Source organism: Mytilus edulis, chromosome 10 (assembly GCF_963676685.1).
Source record: "Mytilus edulis chromosome 10, xbMytEdul2.2, whole genome shotgun sequence".
NCBI lineage: Eukaryota > Metazoa > Mollusca > Bivalvia > Mytilida > Mytilidae > Mytilus > Mytilus edulis.
The window spans coordinates 27,362,620-27,386,233 of NC_092353.1; the positions used below are offsets into that span (position 1 = coordinate 27,362,620).

A 23,614-nucleotide genomic window follows, 5' to 3' on the forward strand; every position below is an offset into this window, starting at 1 on the left:
CCAAAATGTTTTGGACTACAACTTAAACTGAGATTTTTTTCTTCAATTTTTATTCCTAAATTATTTTATTTTTAAAGGACTATTTGGTGTACATTTTAAAAGTAGTAAGCAATGGTTTACTAAAAACATAAAATGAATGAAGCAACTAATAATGACCATTATATCATGAACTACATGATCCCTCATATGGTGGATATGAACTACAAACTGAAATAAAAATCATTATATTTCATAGTATAGCAGGATGACAAATATATAAGCTAATTCTTCCTTTCAGATTATAAGTCGCCTTTGACAATAGATTTATCCAAACACTTATTGAAAATACAACAATAAATATCTCTTTGTTTTTGGAAATATTTTTTTTTAATTTGGATCTCTGCACTTTTGTTTTGTTTTTTGCTGGTTGTTTATAGACATCCACTTATACCAATAACTTTGTTCAGTTTTAGATATTTTTTTTAAGAAAACACATAAAAACTGCTGTTTTGGGATAAAATGAGCTTAGTAATCACTAGAGAGCTACAAGCTGTTGTTTTGAAATTCAAGGGTGAGGGCAAATTCTTATTAAGTGATATATGTAAATTTAATAAACTGGACAGTTAGTTTCTTTCAAAATTTTGATAGTTACTGGGAATATGCAAAATTACCATGCTCAAGCAAATACAACCAAGTGATGGGTAAAACAGCCAGTTACATGCATTCCATGTGAATGTATCAATTACATTGTGCAAATGTGTATCCCAAGTTGAACTATGTGTGTTTTCATGCAGGGAAAACATGTATTTTTTTCTAAAATCATTTAGATAAATGTTACATTGCCTTACCTCTACACTAGGATGAATATGACAGCCTTCAGGGACATCAAGTGTGTGAGGACTTATATTATACTCCAGTGCTTGTATTAATGTGTTCAACCTGACATTAGGGTTGAAAAATGCTGCAGGGTGCTTGTATTTTACTGCAATATAGAATAATATTCACAATTACAGTACAAAAATCCCCCAAAAAATAGAATACTGTAAGAAAACTAATTTCAGTACACCTAAATGGAAAAAATATAAATTCATAATTTTTGTAAAGGAGTACATTTTGACCCAGCTTTCTTTTGTGGATTTCTTGTTATATATCAATTGTCAACCTAGGTGAATAGACTAATTTCATTATGTGTTTTCCTTTTATGGCATGTGAGTATTTTGGACAAGCAACAAAAGTTTGTGTGCATCAAAACACAATCACAGTTTATGTCTGTACCAAGTCAGTCTATCTGCACCCTATGTTGTTGATTGTTGATTGTTTTTGTTTCTTATTTACCTGCCTTTTTCATAGCAGGTTTATTCTCAGACATTTAACTTGTACATCATTGTTTAAGGCAGTCATTAAACTTTACAATTTAAATTACATATATTTTTTGTTTCATCTAATAATTAAACTTACATCTCCTTTCTTCAAAATCTTTCTTGACAGCATTAGGTGATAACCAATAGTCTACTAAGGCACTGACAGCTTGTTGGTCATAGGAGTCGGTGATGTGACTTCCGTATATTATCTGCAAATATTACAAACAAATTCAATTCCTTGCTTATTTACAATATCTTGTTATGCCAACAAAGCCGAACGAGACATTTTCGTGGGGGCTTTAATTTTTGTGGATATATTCTTTCAACGAAATAAACGAAATTAAATCCTCCATGAAAATTTCTGCTTTTACAGTACATCTGCTCAGTTACAAACATTTGATAGCAACAAAGGCTGAAAGACTTTTTTCATTCCTCATATATAATTCACGTCAAGAATATTGTGTTCATGATGCCTAAATTATCCAGAAAAGTTGACTGATTCCTTAAACTGTTTATATCAACATAGACTTAGAAACTTACTTCACTCATCATATATCTAAGGCCTGTCCATGATGTTGGTCTAGACATCTGTGAACCATCTGGAGCAATACAACTTAATGGATCCTTAAACTCAGATACCAGGATAGATATGGACTCCTGAAATAATATAAATATTCAAAATATACTCTTTTTATAAGTTAAGAAATTTAAAACTAGAAAGTTGAAGATTATGGATGGTTCTTCAAATGAGAGGGTGTATAGGTTACAATCTCATTGAAGGGTAAGTGCTACTAGATGAAAGTTTGTGAAAAAAACATTTTGAGCTTAAATGACCATTAGGAATCTGTTTATCACTATTATACTAGACAATGTAAATGACATAGGCTTATAACATCATACGTTCTCTTTCTAGTTTCTACTAGACAGGGAAAATCCTAGATCACTCAAGAAGTGTGATATGGAAAATTATCACGAAAAAGAACAACAGAAAATCTACAAATATAGCATAATTGTTACTACTGTCTATTCATTATTTTTTCGTTGAATACCAATTTTCAAGGTTTTTTCACGGGTACAGATAAACCACGAATCTAAATCATCAACAAATGACAAATTTTGTATCAGGTTGTATGCCAACTTTGGCAAAACCACAAAATCAAATCAAATATCCACAAAAATTGATACCCACGTAAATAAATAAATCCACAGTATTGCTAATTAATTAACATCAGGTTAAAGCTTGCAAAACATTAAGCTCGAGATTCCAATAAAAAAAAGATATAAAGGGGGACAACTCAGATCAAAGTAATATAACTATTCCCATCTATGATGTAAAATAAAATATTGAAGAATTTGTTGACACGTCAAATTACAGTATGAAGACTAATTTAAGAGATAATATGCTACTCAAGATACATTACCATTAATTCTGTGTATCCTATTTTTGAGAAATCTTTGGGTCCATTCCATCCAGACATACCAAACCTGGCTCGGAGTTGTATGGCAGCATGGACATAACACAAGTTGTGTAACATTGGTGCCCATTCCTGTCGTGAAGACTGCTTCAATATGTCAGAGTCAAAACAGTTAAATGATCGTATCAAACTGTCCTTCATTACCTAAAGCAGAGAAAAAAAATATACAAAATCAATATTTAAAAAAATATCAACTTAAATGTAAACAAAAAACAAGTTGCCTGCAATACCTTGTATTCTCGATTCTTTAAAAAAAATAATTATGAGACTAGATGCTAACCTATCATACATCATGTGTAGTCATTATTTTACTAAATAAATAGGTGATGGTGATGACCTTTAACATAACATCTGAGGTATGCAATATATCATTCTCAATGACTCTAAGGTGCTCAGATTTGTCATTACTGAATAAAAATAAGTCAAGAGGAACTTTTCTGTGTGAACTTCCTTTTGTCTCCACCATCATATTGAGAGGTAAATATCACTCTTAAATGACATTCAAAAGCTCGTGTCTGGATTTCATAGTTTACATATGGCAATCATACATAAAACTATGGTGAAGCTGACCTTATTTCATTAGGAAATTTTCATTAAAGATGTGCGACAACAATCATTATCGCACTGCGGGAAAAATATCACGTTGTGATTGGTTTAACGCCGTCACGTGGTGACCCCCTATGAGACCATATGGGGTTAGTAGATTTCATAGGGGGTTCATGACGCGTTAATGGTGACATCATCTATCCATGTTGTTGTGTTCCATTGTTTATTTTTCAACAGAACTTAGCAGCGTGCGATAAATTTGTTATACGGTTAACTACTGAAGCCCTACGGACCATAGAGGGTGAATAAAATCCATAGGGGATTCGGCCTCCGGCCTCACCCACTATGAATTTTACTAACCCTCTATGGATCCGTATGGGGTCAGTAGCGAACCATATAACTTATAATATCTACCCAGACACACAAAAAAAAATCACGTATGTAAATCTTATTTTTTTTTAAATTTCACAATTAATAGAAGCATAGATTTATCTGATAACAAAATATCAATCCTCTGTAACTATAGTTTAAGTCTTGTTTAAATTATACCTACCCTGGGTGAATCGATAACACATTTGACAGAATTCTGTAACATTCTGGTGGGTATATAGTCTGGTTTAATCCTACAAGTTATCCATACTCTAAAGTTATGGTCAGGTTTAGGATTCTCAGTCATTACAGTCTCTAAACTCTTCAGTACATTAGGTGCATTGTGGGCATTGTTCAATAATACCCAAGATCCCTACAAAATAGAATAAATAAAATATAATGCAGTTGTATGTACCATTCAAATGAAACTGTTCTAGCTAGACAAAAAGCAGAATTGCATGATTGATTTTTTTTAAATCTAGATTAAAAACTTCCAAACATAACAAAACTTAATTTAATGTTTAAATTTTATTCAATATCTAAATATATTAGTACTTAAGTTTTGGCAACTAATTGCAAATCAAAATAAAATTGTTTTGATTTCATAATTTTTATTTATTTCCCCCTGATCAATGCCTTTACATGAATAATTTCTATACATACCTCCGTCATTCCTTTAAGTATGATACGCTTCACTGCTTTTTCTGTAGCAGCCGTGTTCTCTGTCAGTGTTTTTATCACAGGTTTGTTCTGTTTCTTGTTGGCATAGTCTATAAACACTTTGTATGCCATTTCTGTTTCAAACTGGTACAACAATAAAACAGGCGTGTTAGGTGAGCTCTGTCTGTGCATTGTAGTGAAGTCTATTCCTACATCGCCATAATACCTGGTAATAATAATACATCAATTATTTCATCAATCATCACATTCAAAATATTCATGTTTTATATATGTTTAAGTACAAAGTGAAGACAGAGACACCAAAACACATAAATAAATGTTAAATAAAATAATATTAAAGATAATCATAAGGTACTTAGCACAAAATTAAAATGCATAGCGTAATAAATGTTACGATTTTTTTTTTTATCTCAGTTAACATATATTATGTATGGGAAAGTTAGAAATCAGGTAGGAAACATAACATTTCAGTGAAAGTTACCAAGACACAACATAATAAGTGTTTTCAACTGGTTATATCTTAACACATTGACTAGCAATGTCACACACTAAAACAATCAAATTTAATTATCAAAAAATCTTAAAATTCAGCTAAAAAAATCTTTAATTAGTAGCAGTTAGAAATTAACTGTTAAAACAGCAAAATGACAAATTGTTAACATAATATTCCAAGTCATTGGTATGTGTAAAACTATACTGCTTCTATCCATAGTTTTTACATTTTTTACATGTTTAGAAAAAAAAATGGTTGATATTGTTTATAATCAATTATATGTTCTAAACATTCTTTTAAAAAAAGCAGGACAACAATCATAATAATATTGATTGTAGACATGACCAATACAAGTGGACAATGTCCATTACGTGTCTAACATGGGTAATTTTGGCGTGTTTCAACTCTATAGATTATAACTCCTCATCAGATACTGTGGACTTTGGAGAGGATTGGTGCACTCTACCTTTGTAGTGTTGCTATAAATCATTGCTACAAGCTTCTACCACACAATACAACAAAGCATTGACTTTATAAATACCATGTTATGTTCCATAGTCTTGGGCTTATAAAAAGGTCTTAAGACAAAGACATGCATCCCTTTCAGCCTTTTAAACTTGATGTATGCATGATGCAGATTAAACACAAATAGGAATGGGCGTAATTACCAGATCAAAGTTACAGATCTTAAAAAGTTAGAACTAGAAATATAAACTGTACATAACTCACAACATTTCAAAACACAAAAAGACCAATCATTTGTCGAAAATAAGAGGAAATTAATTATCAGACATAATAATCAAAGTAAGTATCAAATTCCTGTACACACAGTTTTATCAGGATTATTGGCCCTAACCCTCCTATTTATAATGGGACATCCAAAGTTCCTTCAGCTGAAATGTATGGGATATAGCAGTATGTAAAAACATAACACCAATCAAATATTATTAACCAATTAAATCAAAGTGACTTCATGATCTTCTTCACAACCAACCACCTGTCAACATAAATTACTTGATTGATAATTAAGGTTTAGTGATCAAATATTTTGCCCACTCTTGTTGCCCGAGTATATATCTTTGCCTATGGCTATATTAATATTGACCCAATCCATAAAAGCAGCACACATAATTTTGTACACGCCCACTATGGAGTTATGTGTAATTATCACACAGCTACAGTGCAATGAATGCTTATGACATGCTGTCACACACTGCATGCTGCTTACCAACGTTCAGTCGCATCTACATCCTGATGTCTATTAAAACATAAAAGTCTACTTTAGCATTGAAGACTTATTAAACAAAATAGTAACTGTTTTACTTTGTGTATCTAAGGACATAATAGGGGTATCGGAGAAAAATATTTACACAATATTCTTTTACTTTCTTTTTAAAATAAAGTGTAAGTTATAAGAGGGTATCATTTTGAGAAAACCAGAAAAACAAGAAATTTAAGCAGAGTAAAACAGAGCCAAAAAAGTTGACTTTTTAATTTGAGGGCAGAAAGCGCTTAAAATTTCCATGAGGAAACGTGTTACAAAATTGCCTGTGTTCATTTATTTATCATTTCTATTTGTTTGTGATTGCAGACTTGTATTTCTTTGTAAGCAGATTTACTTTGACTTGAAGCACACAAATAATCATTCAAAATCAACATATCCAGAAAAATTAAGTCAGTATATAGACAATTACTTCTACATATTCCTCCGGCAGTTTAAGCCAATAATTTCCAAATATTTTGAGTGGTTCATTTTGCCAGTCTAATTATAACAACTGAAATATCCATTCTACTCTAAAATACATGTATCAATATCTTAAAGTTTACTATATAACTATAAAATTGACTAGCACTAATAAATAACGTTGAAGGTTAAACAATTGTAATATACACTATGCTAATATATCATATTACATAAAAACAAATATATTTCATAATAAAGTTCATGATGCATACGTTTTTTCAAGTAAAACCTGCCTGCTAAAGAAATACTTTATGTAAGTTGGAAATGACTTCTAAATAGAATTCTAATGTGTGTTGGTTTTAAGTTAATTTCCCAAAGTTTTTAAATTTACCAAGATAGTAATATTTCCATATGAACAAGAGAAGGAATGAAAGTGTTTGACCCCTTTAAAAGTTCCATAATATAAAGCTAACTACTGTACATAATATAGCACTAAGCTGTCTAGATCCATTGTTTAATTAAGACATTACGTGAAAAGATAATGGGTGAATTTATTTAGTGTTGGTCTCCTATTTCTCAGATACGCACTCCTAAAAAGACAATAAGGTTCATTGTAAAATTCCTCAGAAAACCAGGAAAAATATTTTTTATTATAAGCATGACTTTCCTGAAACTTTTGTTTATATTAGAAACACTTTTACATCAATTTTTCTATATTATATAGTTACAATCAATTAAGATATTAAAAGTGAAAAATAAACTGTGAACATTATAATGTATTGAGTGCACAAAAGTGAATATCAAATGAAATTATAAAAAGTCAACATAACAAAGCACAGTGTCTAGCTGCAATCTGGTTACATTCTGAGAAAAGAACATAAATAACATTTTGGGTAAAAAACAAATTCTTTTTTAACTAAGTGACTGAGGGTAGTAATTCTACTCACTTCTTTCCTAGTACTCTATTGATGAACAGTGTGGATGCCTGCATGAGTCGATCACTACGGGCAGCCCTCATCACACACAACCATTGCAAGTTCTTACAATGTTCATCAAATTTATCTGGCAATGGCTGAGTTTCTCCTGCCACAGTGATTTGGGGGTCAGCAAAATTACGCCATGGTGATTCACGACCGTCCTTCGGCATTTTATCAAACATGTCTTGGAACCATTCAAAGTGTGTAGCCAATACCTAAAAAATGTCACAAATTTGTTTTTGCAGCAAATAATGTAGACACAGATTAGCCTAGATATTTCAGCAACCAATTACCATAACAGAGTACTTTTGTTATGTTTAGAAATCTGAATTAATCATAGGTCTGTGTACTTAAACTGAACTATAATTTCTTCTAGACATTGTGTGTCACTTAAATTCATTTCAAGTCATCAAACAAATTTTATTTTACTAAGTAACAGTAAACAAAATCTGTCTGAGAAAGTTTTAAATGTATCATGTCATAAGCAAGCTTGTAATCTAAAATGTTATATTACTTCAAAAAAAATATTTGAAATCAGATTTAAAAATAACACAAACCTGTAGATTATGGAACTGTTCTTCGTGCATCCAAGCAAATGTATTTTTCTGTTGTAGAATTTTACTATCAGTAGGCTGTGTATATCCTAAAGCTGACATAACAACAGATCCATAGTTAGGAGAGATAAGGAATTCTCTTTCTCCTACTCCAACATTGCCTAAGGAATCTTCAACCTGTAAATAAAGCAATCAATTATAACCTAATGTATTTTTAGAAAGGGGAGATAATAAAATCTCTTAACTCTCAAATTTACTTTTCCATAATCGTTTTGACCTCAGTATCCTTATATTTCACTGACTAGAATAAAGCAGGCTACACATTTTATATTATACTCAAAACTCAAGACTGATTCAAAAAGAGCATCCAGATAGACCTCATTTAAAACTCTATACATGTTAACTTACCTCAATAGCTAAGAGAAGTGAAAAGAGGTGTCTGTCTCTCTCCATTAGTCCTCTGGCTACAAAGTTATGTGTGGTGTATGTGATTTTATCAATCATAGCCTGATCTTGAGACCTATAAAATAATTCAACTACCGGTTAATATAAGAGGAATTTGATACAAATCTTTTAGATATTGATTCTTTTGTTCAAAAATATCTGGAGTAATCAATTCACATACAGCACTAGCATTTCAAGATATTTTCTTCATTTTGTTTCTTTTTCTCCCTCATTTTTTTGACTTAGAAAATTAAAGTCTTATGTTAACCACTTCAGGGCATAAGTATGTAAGAAAATCTAATGGTTCCAATGGTCTATTAAGATAAATGTTAGGCAATGATAGGAATTGCCTCAATAATATTTGGACAGGCAGATTTGCCCTAATTTCTAACTGTGAAAAACACTATTACTTATTGACTGAACAATTGATAACTTTTTTTTGTGTGTGATGGTATAACCAAACTGTTATTATGGGTCTTGAAAACTGACCTACATTTCTGAATATTTACCCGGGCGAATGATTTAAGTTTTGCTTGTAAATTTTTATAACATATTTAGTTCAAATGACCAAATTGCCTTGTGGCACAAGAGTGTTATCAAATAATTTTAAAAATAACTAGATAAATGACTGGCATATAAGAAAACAGTGTAAAGAACTGGCTAACTTACGGTTCCGACTGTGTAATGGCATAATCAAACAATGTAAGGAACTGGGTGAATGATATTTGATACAATGCATTGACTTCTCTCATGTACTGAGATACATCAAAGCACACAGCAGCTCTGACGGCTACGTTCCTGTTGGTATCAGTGTTCTTTGTAAGTTCACCTTGTCTCTCTTCTACTCTACTTTGACTACAAAAATGAAACAATCAATTTTAATATAAGCTTATCATTTTACATTTGAAACAATTTTTTAAGCTTAAAGTATAAGTTCTTGTGATTGTTATGAAGGTTGGTTTATAAAAGCACAATGAACTTAGGCTGTTCGATAAGTTTGACATTGACAGGAATTTGATATAAATCTTAATCTACTAATTACACTTCCTTATATTTTCCGGAAAGGGGGACAGAAATTTAACAAAAATATTTTTTTTACTGGTATTTTAATGACGGTAATTTTCTCTTCTTACCTGTCAACAGCTTCATCATACATCTTCTTTAGATCTGTCATTTTCTTTGTAGCAGGTAAATCATTCATCAACCTGACATCACTAGACAAGTTCTCTCTCAGACGAAACTCTAATCTCTCCATCTCTATCATATTCTCTTTTTTCTCCTAAAAAATGATATTTTATGAAATTAGTAGAGAGGCTAGAAAGCAAACAGTTTTCCATCCATACATCTTTATCATAATTTGGTTTTCTTTTCTTGAATATAAACTGCAAAGGTTTTGAAAATGGTAGTTTTATAATGTGTCTAAGAGACAATAACCCAACCAAAGAACAGAAATCAGTTCAATTATCTCTTTTTCTGGTATCGAAATTGTTAAGGAGGGAAAAGTTTGTCTTTTAATTGTTATGTTATAAGCATTACTTATTAGACTCAGTTCATCAATGTGCATGTCTTAAATAATTACTAAGATGTATTTTTTTCTTTAATGTAAATTGGCATTTTAGTTGTCAATGACAATTTTACAATCAGAAGTTTTCCAAGAGCAAAATTCATGTCACACTCCAAGTAATAGGTTCTTATTTGTGGATTGTGAAAGTCAACTAAAAAAATTCGATAGCAAAAACTAACAAAATCTCTTCTCAATTACAGGAAAATCTTATTTATGTGTTGCAGGTCAAGATCCATATTTTATCTTTCCTTTCTGAGTTTCAACTTACCACTCTAAGAGCTTGTCTCTCCTCTTCGCTCCTTGATTTCTCCTTCTTGGCTTTAAACCTTTCCATTAGTTCAACCTCTAGACAATGTCTGCTCTGTTGGAAGTACAGTACTGTACAATAGGCAGCCAGTGTCTGTGGTACATTGTGTGGTTCTACTGTAGTGTGGAGGAATAGTCTGAACTTAGGATCACACTCTACCTCATGGTCCTCAACCTGTGGAAACATAGAAAACATTTATTTTTGAAACCAATTCTCAAGACCAGTCAAATGTATAAAGTTACATAATATGTATTTGAAAGCCGCCATTATATATTTATATGCTCTTGCATAGTATTGTTATTAAAAGTGTACTCATATTTCAAAGTATTGGAAAACAGAAAGTATGTGTCAATCAGATCATCACTTTCAAGCTGCTAACCAAATATTCAGTATAATAGTATTGGAGGAATGGATAAGAAAGTTTTTTAAGTTTAAGCTGTTTAACAGATATGAATTGAGTTACTCTACTATATAAATTTCTGAGAAAAAAAAATTGTCACAGAAATGTTTGTTGAACAGACGAGCAGACACAGCGATTGCAATATAGCCAATATAGTGCATGAATAATAATGATTGATCACAAACTGCTTAAAAATAGTTATATTCTTGAATGAATTTTTATAAAAACTTACTGTAATTTTGAATCTAGTTTTCCCATGGATAAACTGTGAACAATTCTGTAATGCATCAATAAACCTCTTGTCATTGGCTAGTTCTGCAAGGTCGCAGTCTGTTATAAATAATGGACTACCATCTGCTAAACAATTCTCAAACTGAGATCTTATTTCCTAAAAGAGAAAAGTATTGTACATCTTAATTTGTATGTAAATCATTTGTAATGAAAAGAGTAGTAGCTACATCACATTTTACAAAAATAGTCTCAATATTTTATACAAATTACAACTTCTGCATATAGTATTTTATAAATCAATGCTAGGAATATTTGATTTATATTTTGATGAAATTTCTTATATACAATGTAATTACAACCATTAGCCGCATTTTTGCACCTGTCCCAAGTCAGGAGCCTCTGGCCTTTGTTAGTCTTGTATTATTTTAATTTTAGTTTCTTGTGTACAATTTGGAAATTAGTATGGCTTTCATTATCACTGAACTAGCATATATTTGTTTAGGGGCCAGCTGAAGGACGCCTCCGGGTGCGGGAATTTTTCGCTACATTGAAGACCTGTTGGTGACCTTCTGCTGTTGTTTATTTATGGTCGGGTTGTTGTCTCTGACACATTCCCCATTTTCATTCTCAATTTTATTGTAATGCTTGGGAATAAAGAGTAAGAAATAAAAAGTTATTCCTTTTGACAAATTCAGTGTGAATGAATAAAAGGAGATGTTGGGTATATATCAATATAAGACAGCATCCAATGACAAAAGTAACCAAAGGCAATTTAGAGGTTAATATGCAATCTTCAATCTCTAAATCACCCACGGTGTATAAATGTTGTGAATACATTTAAACAGAAACTACATATATTCTGCAAGACCAAACATAATGTCATGCTAAGCATACTCGACATAGTATCAGAAAACAATAAATATGTGTCTGGCAGATCTCAAAAGCTCTCACATATGACGACTAATCACTTTTAGTGTGCGGGCCAATTATGAAGTCATTACATTCATTAGAACCTGGGAAAAGTTGGACTTACATATTTGCTGGATGACCAAATGAATGGACTAAGTAACTTATCACATTAAAACGGATGATAAAGAGATACCAAAGGTGAAAAAGAGTATATTTTTTACTTACACTGTATCGAACAACAACCAGTCCTTTATCTCTTTTATACTGATACAACCAATCCAACACTCTACTGGTCGGATCACAGATCAATGGCCAGGCATTCACATAGTCTTCTTGCATCAGGAAAGCAGCATTCTCTAACATCAGCGGTGTGGTTGGTAACTGTTTTATCTCCAATTCCATAAGGTCAAGCTAAAAAATAGAAGAAAAAAAAGATTAAAAAAATTGAAATTTTAATCCAGCTTTACCTTTTTATCATTTAAAAAGATATATTTAGTTCTTAATCGTTTAAAAATGGTTTAATTTACCTGTTTAAATAATTATATGTTATGAAATTTCTGTGAAAAAAACCAATACTATTAGTTCAATGAGAAGAGAATGGTGAAAAATATTCTGATAATTTTCCTGCATACTTGTTTACAGAGGAAATCCACCAATGTCAACTCTTTAAATAACTTCCTGTTTGGCATGGGCATCCCATGATGTTCACAAACTTGCATGAAAAATTCTCCCATTCTTTTCCTTCAATAGAAAAATACAGAAATGTACAATATATATTACATGTAGTAAAATGCAAGAAGAATATGTTATCTCCAGAATGAATTTATTCTGTTCCATGAATTTTGAGAAAAGTGAGACAAAATTATTAAAATTTTTAAGGACAGACAGGTGGATGCAATTTAAGCCCACTTTTTAAATTATATAATAGTTTTCATAGAAATATGTAGTCTTCTGACTGTATCATCTCATGCATATGTCTCAATCATTGATTTAATCTTATAGATATGTATTTGATTCTGTTTTTCAGAAAATTTTAGAAAATTCATAGTATATAAATTAGGTGGATTCATCTAACTTCATTGAAGTATCATTTTACATCTAAAGATTAACAAGAATATCTAATTTGGATGTTATTTTTTGTACCTTGTATCCATATTAGCAGAGCCACAGTAGACCAGGAAAGCAGCAGCAGTGATACAGTTGGCTAACAATAAATCATTGCTGTCATTCTCCTTTACAAATTTTCTCCATTCAAGTTCTTGGCCATACAAACTATAATATAAATAAACAATAAGTTAAACATATTATCAATCAATTTACACATCAGCTTAATTTTGTAAAAACATAGATGATAAAGTTAAATACTTTTACTACAATAAAAGTGAAGATATTTTAACTATCTGTAAATGTTGGTTTACGCAGAGTGCATGTGGCACACTCTGTTATGCTAAAATTGTTATTGTAAAATTTATAATTGAAACAATTATCAAATCAAACATTTGTATCATAATTTAATGTATGACGATAGCTACACTTTTTTACATGGTAGTTCAAGGTACTGTGGATTCATTTATTTTAGTGGACATTAACTTTTGTGGATTAAGAATATTTCAGAATGTCAGAAATTTAAATTCATGGTTTTGCAAAGGTCTGCATGCAAGGCTATAGAAAATGTGTTGTTCATTGAACCTCTAAATTCAGGGTTTTCCATACCTAAAGAAATCAATTAAATTGGTATCCCAATCATAATTAATCCAAAGAACTATATTTCAAAATGATTACCTGTCAATAAGGTCTGTAGCAGCTTTCAGCCTCTGGTTCATGGATGTTAATTCTGTTTCCAGATTATGTTTCTCTGTGACAGATTGATCAAACTGTTGTTGTAGATTATTGACGTCGTCCTGTAGTTTGGAAAGATCGTCTGCCGTATATTCCTGTTCAGGTTCAGGTGTGGCGTCACGTTTGGTCTCCTCATCTCCTTGCTGTACAATGAGAAATTGTTTGTCAATATTAATAAACAAGTGGTGCAGAAGAAAACCTTTAACCATTGCTGTCTAGCAATGTCTTTATTGTAGTACTTGAGGAAGTTCTAATAAAAAGAATGAAATAAAATTGAGAATGGAAGTATGACTGAAGAATAAGAAAATCTTTATTAAAAAACCAGTTTTGTTTTCAGTTAAACATTCAAACAAAAAAAACAGAGATTATATTAGTAAGTGTGACTTTATACTGGGCATAGAATCTTAAATGTGAGAAATCTTATTTATGTACATTAGTTCATAAAAGTTTGTTTTTTTCAAGTGCCTTTGTTTTTTCTATCATCGATATATTTACCAATTATTAAGCTCAAACAATAAGATTGACATTTCTATTTTATATAATGAATGTTGTGTAATCATTGAAAGCAAAATCACCTATAAACAAAACATGAATTTCGTACAATTTCAAAAACAATACCTTGTAATGATTTTTATTATGATCATTATTTCTTAACAATAAATCCCAAATCCACAATGCTTTAATTCCACTACAGCCTTTTATCATAACTACAGTCCATGTATAATAACATGCTAATTTACTACTTATTTGGAAAGGGAGGTTATAAACTACATCAAAATTTGGTACATTAAAAAAATGTAGGTACACAAAATATGGGTTCCAGTTATACATTTACTAATAGAGAAATAAAGTTTAATACATTTAAAAGAATCTTAACTCAAGATAAATCCTATTTTCCCACAAAAAGCTAATAGCTTTATAAAAGAAAATATAAAAAAAAACCAGTCCAAGAAATTAAAACATTGATACCTTTAATGTAGCAAACATGCTCTGTAAAATATTTTGGACAATTACTAACTCAAGTAATTTCTAAAACTTGTTAATCAAAAGTATGTTTTTATTTATTTAAAATTAATTGAAAAACATAACAGGAGTACAGGTACTTTACTTGTATTGTAGACATGATGGTAAACTCATCAGTGTTCAAAAATTGAAAAAAGAATTTAGTATTAGAATCCAGGTATTCCTTATATTTTTGAAACTGTGTCCATGTTTAAGAACACAAACTTTCTTCAAGATGACTTTTTACCTTTTTTTACAGATGTGTCATTTCCTGAATACAAATTGTAGGAAGATTAAATTATGTCTACAGTTTTTTTCAAATACGCGGTACACATCCATCTTAGATAATTTAGATCTGATCTTACAGTTGTCAACAATTATTTCAAATATACATTTAAAAATCATTCCTATAAGTAAACTAACGCATAATATTAATTATAAAACAAACAAAAACAAAACAGAAGACTTAATGTCAAGAAATCTACAAACATGGAAAAGTCATGCAATAATCTGTGATACAACATAAGAGATTTACATGAACAGTGTTTGAAACAGTCAATTATTGCTGATCTCATAAAAACAATCTAGTATAACTTTGGAATCTAAAGACCTTTCTGTCAAGATGAATAAAAATTATAGTGATTTTTTCATTTTGAATCAAAATTTCATAAAGACTGAATACAAATATAGATTTCTATTATTTCCAAAAAAAAATCTATAAGAAAGAATGATTGTTTATCAGTTTATTTTTGATAAAAAATCTAATAAACTGTCCATTAAAATATGAGAACCAGGATATGGATCCCCTCTCATAAGCTTTAAAAAAATATATTTCTTATACATTTCATAGAGTAGTTGATGTGGGTTACATTCAATTTTCATAAGAACCCTTTTTTTAAGCATTTAGAAGAAATTTAACTGTATTTTTGTTGATGTTTGACATTCAGGTTTTGCAAAAGTCTGAATGCAAGCTGATAGAAAATGCGTCCTTCTTGGAATTGAATTTTTATTTGTATTTGTACCTTTAACTTTAAAACTCAGAAAATATGTTATTGCACAAATAATAATGAATCCACAATAGTCTAACACATTCTTTTCATAAGTGATATAGGAAAGCCTTATCGATCAACATCATATTTGTCCTTTTTCAAACACTGATATAACATTCTTCCTACAACAAACCTTTCTTTTCCTACTAAGTTTCAGCTTTTTGGAGATCTGTGTTAAAAGTTAGTTATAAACAGTTAGTTAAATAAACACACACCATGTGCTGAAATCGGTTAGCTGTTCTCAATTTGGTTGTGATAACACAGATTCATTGAAAACATTTCACTTCCATAAGAAGGTATATATCAGTATGTCACAGGAGGAGGACTTCATGCTAAGTCCTATAAATTTCATGCCTTAGTTTGTTTATAAGAGAAAGCATCATGCGGTCACTGAAGTCCATTCAACATTAAAATGGTAAGAAAAATGTCCACTTTTCAAACTATATATAGCTACCTCTTTCATAAGTAACTTTCTTAATCTTCTCTAAATATTAAATAGACTTGTGAATAAGTAAGTGTGAACTCCCAATGATAAACATGTGACCAACGTGTTGTGTAAATTATTCTCTGATTAAGTAAGTGTGAACTAATGATAAACATGTGACCAATGTGTTGTGTAAATTATTCTCTGATTTAGATTTTTTTCATACAAACAATTTTTTTTATATGCATAGATATTTTTTATGTAATCAGATGAGAAAACTTAACATTCTTGAAATATCTAATGGTTCCATTTAAAGTTTGTTATTTCTTAAAAAGAAATGATGAATTTATTCAACTTAAAAAACCTCCATAGACATAAAAGGTAACCATGTCTTGCTGTCAGAACCTCCTAGCAGGGAGACAATAAAGGTGATTGAAAACAAATATAAAACTCTGCGGATGTGTCCATCACCAGATCAAACAAACTTGTTAGAACAAATAATATAACATTTACTGCATGTATACAAATAGATAAATTTTAAACAATGAATGTACAGAAGTCAATCTTTCCAGAATGACTGAACAAGAGATATATACATGTAAACATGAATGCAATATTTATCATTCAGCAAGATATACAACATGATATATATACTGTGTATTACCTCTCTTTGATTCTGGCCTAATTCCTAAATAAATTAATTGTGGATGTTTAATATATACTCTCCAAAGATATTCAAAGGTATTTTTATGCCATTTGTACTCAGAACAAAATACATATCAAAGAGATTGACAAGTCCATAACACTAGACGCTATGCTGTCTGTACTCAGAGCAAAACACATATAATAGAAGTCCATAGAAATAGCCAGCCTATCATCATTTTGGTGATCATGTAATTATAATAGTATCAGGAGAAGAAAGCAACTAGGAGTTCAAGCTTAATCTAAGTTTGCCCATAAAAGTTTTTTTTGTTTAACACTATAAAATTACAAACTGATTCATAATGAATGAAAAACATGCCATGATTTACAGTGAAACTGAAAAATAAATATTGTGATTTAAAGCGGTGAGACAGTATCCAAGACAATAGATATGTTTTCATATCAATGAATAAAGTGCTTACCTCTTCTTCCTTTTCTTTCTGTAATCTCTCATTCTCTTCTATCTCTCTCTCTAATCCATGTAAATTCTCCAAGGCTCCCTTCAAGGGACCACATAGTCTGGAGAACTCTACAATAGCTATGGTATACTGGACCAGAGTAGCACAGTCCTCACTTGAATATTTGGCTGCAGCTATGGTAATACCTTTTGTGTTGTCTGGTGAAGGAGACCTTTTCCTGGCAGTAAACTGAACGTCTACAAATAACACAGATACATTTATAATTTTTTTACCGAGGATACACTTTGCTGGCCTCGATGGTCGAGAGACCCGTGGTAGCCCGTCCGCGTCTAACGTGCGACACCAAAAATATATACCAAATTGATCCCAATTGAATTGAAATAAGTTTTCTGCACTTATCCTTACTTTTGTTTGGTTATTCATATGTAAAGATAAAATATAAAATAATGCATGTAGCAGAGTTAAGGAAATAAGAAAATTTCCATTCAATAAGGGAGAATAGATTGTGAATAATTTGAGTGGAGTGGTTCTATTATTGTAGAAACCTGTTATCTGCATGACACTGCCATTTCTTTTGATATTTTTAAAAATCTATTGATAATATTGTCTAACCTTGAGCATGATCAAGTAATGTTCCTTCCCCAGTAACACCAAGGTTTCCATCCTTGTTGGCAGATAGGTAACTTTCAACAGCTGGAAATACAAAAATCAAGCTTACATTACATTGTGTTAAAAAGGCAAACAGGAGTGAAAAGCTCATCTACAAGGATCTGGGAATTTTTTACACAATTTCGGTCATTTTGAGATTATTTAAAAGTTTGTGTCCCTTTTCAAATTGTCCATGTCAAACTACATTCATAGCATCAATGAACTGGTATTGCTGTTTCATCACATTTACTAAGCATATTTCTTACCAGTTTTCACCCGCAAAGTGGAAAGGGATTAATATAAGTTGCAAAACTAAAACTAAAAAAAAACCTTAAGGAAGGCAACAGTTTAAAATTGTTATAATTTTTCAGACATTGCTAACATTTCTTTCAAATTGACAAAATTAAAACTGGAAGTTTTGCTTTAACATTAAAGAATGAATAACTATGGATTCGTTTTGTTAATCGAACTGACAGGAAATTACTGCTTTCAATTTCATAACCTTTACAAGTGTTTGATAACATATAATAGTTGCACTAATTGTTTAATTCAGCATGATATCAATTTGCACTTTACAATTAAATATTTAAATTTTAATCATATACAAGAGGCTGTCACAACGACAGCAAACCGGATATATTAACATTTATTTGTGTCCTGGCAATATCACAAGAACCATAACTGATGAATGCTGAAAGTGAAAATCGTCAATATCAAATTTGACCTCCATTTTGTAGACAGTATCAACATATTAAAATTTGAAAAGCTTAGATTGAATGGTTCATTAGTAAATGCAACAAAGTGAATGGAACACCCTTTTACGATCTTTCAAGAACCATAACTCCTGAACGGTAAAAGTCAAAATCTTCATTATTGAACTTGACCTCTATTTTGTCATCAGTAACAACATATTAAAATTTCAAAAGCTTTGGTTGAATGGTTTATGAGAAAATGCATGGACACGACTGGAAACACCATTTTTCAATCTTTCAAGAACCATAACTCCTGAACGGTAAAAGTCAAAATCGTCATTATAAAACTTGACCTCCATTTTGTCATCAGTAACAATATATTAAAATTTGGGAAGCTTTGGTAGAACAGTTCATGCGTAAATGCACGGACACGACTGGAAACTCCATTTTTCAATCTTTCAAAAACCTTAACTCCTGAACCGTAAAAGTCAAAATCATCATTATTGAACTTGACCTCCATTTTGTTTCGGTAACAAACATATTAAAATTTGGGAAGCTTTGGTAGAACAGTTCATGCGTAAATGCACGGACACGACTGGAAACTCCATTTTTCAATCTTTCAAGAACCATAACTCCTGAACGGTAAAAGTCAAAATCGCCATTATTGAACTTGACCTTCATTTAGTTGTCAGTAACAACATATTAAAATTTTAAAAGCTTTGGTTAAACGGTTCATGAGTTAATGCACGGACAACATTTGATTGCCGCCCGCCAGCCTGCCGGCCCGCCTGACTGACTGCCCGGCCGCTCGCCTCTGGCCGCCTGCCGTACATCCCAAAATCAATAACCGACATTTTTGTCACAAAAATCCGGTTAAAAATCGGATGGTTACCAGTTTCTATTAGACCACAAGCTGTATGTTTTCTGGGTTACTGTCTCTCTGACATTTTGTTATACATGTTTTGTAATACCTACCTCTAAGGACATCGTCCATTAAACCATCTTCCCATGGTACATTGTGTAACATGTCAACAAACTTCTGAGAATCGTTCATTGTCATCTGGATATTCTTCCATTGAGCACGGTCAAAACCTCCATCTTTTTTACCTGTAAAAACAATCAATTAAAACATTACAACTGATTTAAGTATTATACATTTTTGAGAAAGAAAGAAAAAATGACATTGGTTTAGCTGGTTTGAAGAAGTTAAAGTTTCTTGGTGTCATATATAATTAAATGGAAAATATATAATTATTTGCTTTACCTGTTTTCTTTTTATAAAATTTGTTTATTTTTTATTGTTTTTCTGTAATTAAACAGTTTCCTCTGTATATATATTTGGATGTAACCTGTGTGATAATCTTATGTTAGATCCTTTGACACTGTTGAATGTATTCCAGATTTTTAGAATGTATCTATGACCTGAAGGCCATAACAACTGATTGCATTGAGTGTGTAGGTAGATGTAATATCTTTGATTAGCTTGCTTCCTAGCTGAACCGTGAAGTCATTATTAGGTTAGGTAAACTACCCGCCTTATAGAGTAGACTAGTCTGACAGATAATCAATATATCTGTCTGTAGGACTATGCTACTTTGAAAGCAGAATAGTATCCCTTACCTAATAATGAGTTCATTGTTAAACTTGCAAGCAAACTTACCAAAGATTTTACATTATGCTACACACTCAATGCAATTAACTGTAACCCTGAAACTTCTGTGAAAATTCAAATCATATTACTTATGTTAAATGTTGTACTGAAAGAAAAATATTTGATAGTACATTCTATGTATGTATTAGCTTGTCATTTGAAGTATTAGCAATATTAACTGTGACTCTACCGGGTAAATTAATTGTATATATAGAGGTTAAATTTAGATTTGTAACGATATATATTTGTGCGGTATGTTTTATTATATTTTGCCTCTTATAAAAACTTTTTTTTTATCCATGAAATAACTGCTTTTTAATCTTTAAGTAATAACTATGCAAGAATTACTCATACAGCTATAATTGTGTGGACAGACTATTCACATGGAAATCATCATTATGGTATAATGTAGACTGCTTTTAAAATCTAACCAGCATAAAAATGATTGACTACATCATGAATTTAACAATTATCATCTCAAAATAACCACAGGAAAAGTCTGGTATTTTTGCCATAAATAAGGTGTGTAGGACAACAAAGATTTATCTGTTATTTTCCTTATTTTGAAGATATATCTATTGGGTTTTTTTATGCAATTTAATTACATGCTGCACAAAAAAATGTTCATTTATTAAATTAATTATAGTCCCCATAATTAAAGGATATGAACCAAAAAAATTCCATGTTAATTTCATACTACAAATTACAAATCGTGATATTATACACATTATTGTGGAATATGGGTTGTGTAGTATTACCTGATCTCTGTCCATCTATATAGAGAGTAAAACAAAGTCAAAAGATAGAAACACATTATGATAGAAAGATGGCATAAAAGGTACACACTGTAATTCATTGATCAAATCAATGCTTGGCTTTCAAAACGCCATGGTATAAACAATACATAATCATGTTTACCCAACTAGGATTCTGTACTAACACAAAGGTTCCTGGTTCGATTCCCTTTCCGGGATGAAAATTTCAGGGACTGAATTTTCGGCTCTCCCTTGACACCATTTGCGAGTATGCTCTTGAGGAAATGACGATAGTCCGTCGGAAGGGGACGATAAATGGCTGACCCGTGTTAAGAGAGAACCATATCACTTGCACATTAAAGACACCCTTGTAGATTTAAAAAAAGAGCAGGCTAATGCCGCTACAAGGCAGCACTCGCACCCGCAAAGTGGAAAGGGATTAATATAAGTTGCAAAACTTGTTTCTCAATCCACTATAAATAAATATGTTTAAACTAATTAAACTAAGCATTCTGTTGACACTATTATGGTATGTAGTGTTGAAGTGTCCTAGTCTGAGTAGAACTAAACTTTGTTCTTTGGTTTTGAATTTGCTATTTCATTGTTATAAATATTTTCATAAATTCATTGTTTGTTAGGTATATCAAATATTTGTTATAACAGGTGTTTGAAATCAATATTTTCTTTTCCTCTTATGAACTATCTAATAGATATAAGAAGATGTGGTATGAGTGCCAATGAGACAACTCTCCATCTAAGTCATAGTTTGTAAAAGTAAACCATTATAGGTCAAAGTACGGTCTTTAACATTGAGCCTTGACTCACACCGAACAGCAAGCTATAAAGGGCCCCAAAAAATTATTAGTGTAAAACTAATTAAACCCCTTTTTCAAACAGGAATTTGATCTAAGGATAGAGGTCACTAACCAAGATATCTATATTTGTGGTAAACCGTATAGGAGATCTGGAGGACAAACAAATCATTCTAATATTGATTACTGAAATCAAAGGCATTGTGTTGGCTATATATTTTTTTGAAATGTGCAAAGAGGAAAAAGAAGTAAAAAATCATAGCATTCTACGAGAAATATCTATATATTTGATAATTACACTAAAATAAGAGCAGAGAAATGATCAAGGGTTAGGTATTAACTATATATCATGTTACACTTGGTGTTTACCATACCTTCTTTGGGATCTAATGAAAAAATGATTAAAAATGTCATATATGTAGTGTAAATTAAAAGCAGGATAGGGTCAATGCTAATTAAAGATCATTATTAGCAATTACAAAATGTTTTCCAAATATCAAGTTGTCTATCATTTTATAATCTTAGTTTAGCACACAACGACATCTAACATAAGTCCTGGTAACAAATCTTATAAAAAGAGTTAATTCCCTTTAATAGAAAAAAAGAGTTATATATTTCCATGCAACTTTTTATCTATGAGGCTTTGGACGGGTAAAGTTAAATATTTCATCCCAAAAAGGCTGATCATTTAGGAATAAAATTTAGGGCACATCTCAATACCAATGGACCCTGACAGGATAAACTACCGTTAAAATCGTTAAATAAGCCGCATGTTTTTTTCTCTGTCTTTGTCCCTGCGTGTTACACTCAGGTGCAGTAATATACGGTATACAAAAGTGTGAAAATTATTCTTTTAACCCCTTGACCTTAGAGATAAAATGAACAAACTGAATATGACATAGAAATACAAATTAAACATTAAGCAATCCAAATTACATCCTACAAGTATGAATAAAATCAAATGAAAATATCAATTTTACTGAGACTATGGAAGGTGTAGTTTTATTCACTTAAAAATAATTATTTATCTCATTTACTCAAATTGATTGTGGTATATTTATTTAAAATCCTTAAAAAACAGAATTTCTTTGAAAATCACCCATCATTTTATCCAAAGTTTTAACTGTCATATGTCATTATTTCTGACCCCTCCCTTCCAAAGCCTCATGAAATATTGAGAATAGATACAGTGACAACAATTCTCTACTCTTTACCCTTTTTTAATGAACGTTGTGAAACTAATTTCCATTTAGAAACCCAGTCTGTAATACAACATTACCATGTAGGAATAAAATACATATATTCAGAAAATAAAACTGAGCAAATACAACATTACCATGTAGGATTGAAATACATGAATTCAGAAAAATAAAACTGAGCAAATATTCATATCCCTGGAAACCCTTGTGCTACCTGTTGTTGTTAATATGTACCCTTATACAGTGTAAAAATGGAAAAAAAAACATCAAAACTGCTAACCATTATCACCAATCTATGTCAACATTTCTGTAATACCAAATATATGTACCAATGCATGTAATAATTTCAAAGTAAACTTTCACCGGAGGATCAGTAAAATGTTCCAATGTTTTGAAATGTCACTTACCTAATAAATACTTTTCTACACAAAAAAAAATTGAAATCAAT

The 23,614-nt window shown here is 31.0% G+C and overlaps 1 protein-coding gene across 4 annotated transcripts in view; it reads right to left on the reverse strand.

Annotated features, from left to right (window-relative positions):
• The window catches only part of LOC139490773 (uncharacterized), a 97,329-nt gene that overhangs the window by 9,955 nt on the left and 63,760 nt on the right, over positions 1 to 23,614 (reverse strand). For 3 of the 4 annotated variants that reach the window (XM_071277760.1, XM_071277761.1, XM_071277763.1), the window contains 24 exons: positions 23,574 to 23,588; positions 19,725 to 19,856; positions 18,022 to 18,102; positions 17,413 to 17,645; positions 15,998 to 16,033; positions 13,757 to 13,956; positions 13,118 to 13,246; positions 12,607 to 12,715; positions 12,200 to 12,385; positions 11,067 to 11,222; positions 10,396 to 10,608; positions 9,697 to 9,842; positions 9,233 to 9,418; positions 8,528 to 8,639; positions 8,123 to 8,296; positions 7,536 to 7,780; positions 7,119 to 7,178; positions 4,394 to 4,616; positions 3,915 to 4,103; positions 2,762 to 2,959; positions 1,881 to 1,997; positions 1,438 to 1,549; positions 828 to 961; positions 157 to 207 (listed from right to left, as the gene is read on the reverse strand). In XM_071277760.1, coding sequence (XP_071133861.1) covers positions 157 to 207; positions 828 to 961; positions 1,438 to 1,549; positions 1,881 to 1,997; positions 2,762 to 2,959; positions 3,915 to 4,103; positions 4,394 to 4,616; positions 7,119 to 7,178; positions 7,536 to 7,780; positions 8,123 to 8,296; positions 8,528 to 8,639; positions 9,233 to 9,418; positions 9,697 to 9,842; positions 10,396 to 10,608; positions 11,067 to 11,222; positions 12,200 to 12,385; positions 12,607 to 12,715; positions 13,118 to 13,246; positions 13,757 to 13,956; positions 15,998 to 16,033; positions 17,413 to 17,645; positions 18,022 to 18,102; positions 19,725 to 19,856; positions 23,574 to 23,588 — 3,437 coding nt within the window. The remainder of the gene's footprint in view (positions 1 to 156; positions 208 to 827; positions 962 to 1,437; positions 1,550 to 1,880; positions 1,998 to 2,761; positions 2,960 to 3,914; positions 4,104 to 4,393; positions 4,617 to 7,118; positions 7,179 to 7,535; positions 7,781 to 8,122; positions 8,297 to 8,527; positions 8,640 to 9,232; positions 9,419 to 9,696; positions 9,843 to 10,395; positions 10,609 to 11,066; positions 11,223 to 12,199; positions 12,386 to 12,606; positions 12,716 to 13,117; positions 13,247 to 13,756; positions 13,957 to 15,997; positions 16,034 to 17,412; positions 17,646 to 18,021; positions 18,103 to 19,724; positions 19,857 to 23,573; positions 23,589 to 23,614) is intronic. The other variant, XM_071277762.1, reaches the window with a different exon arrangement.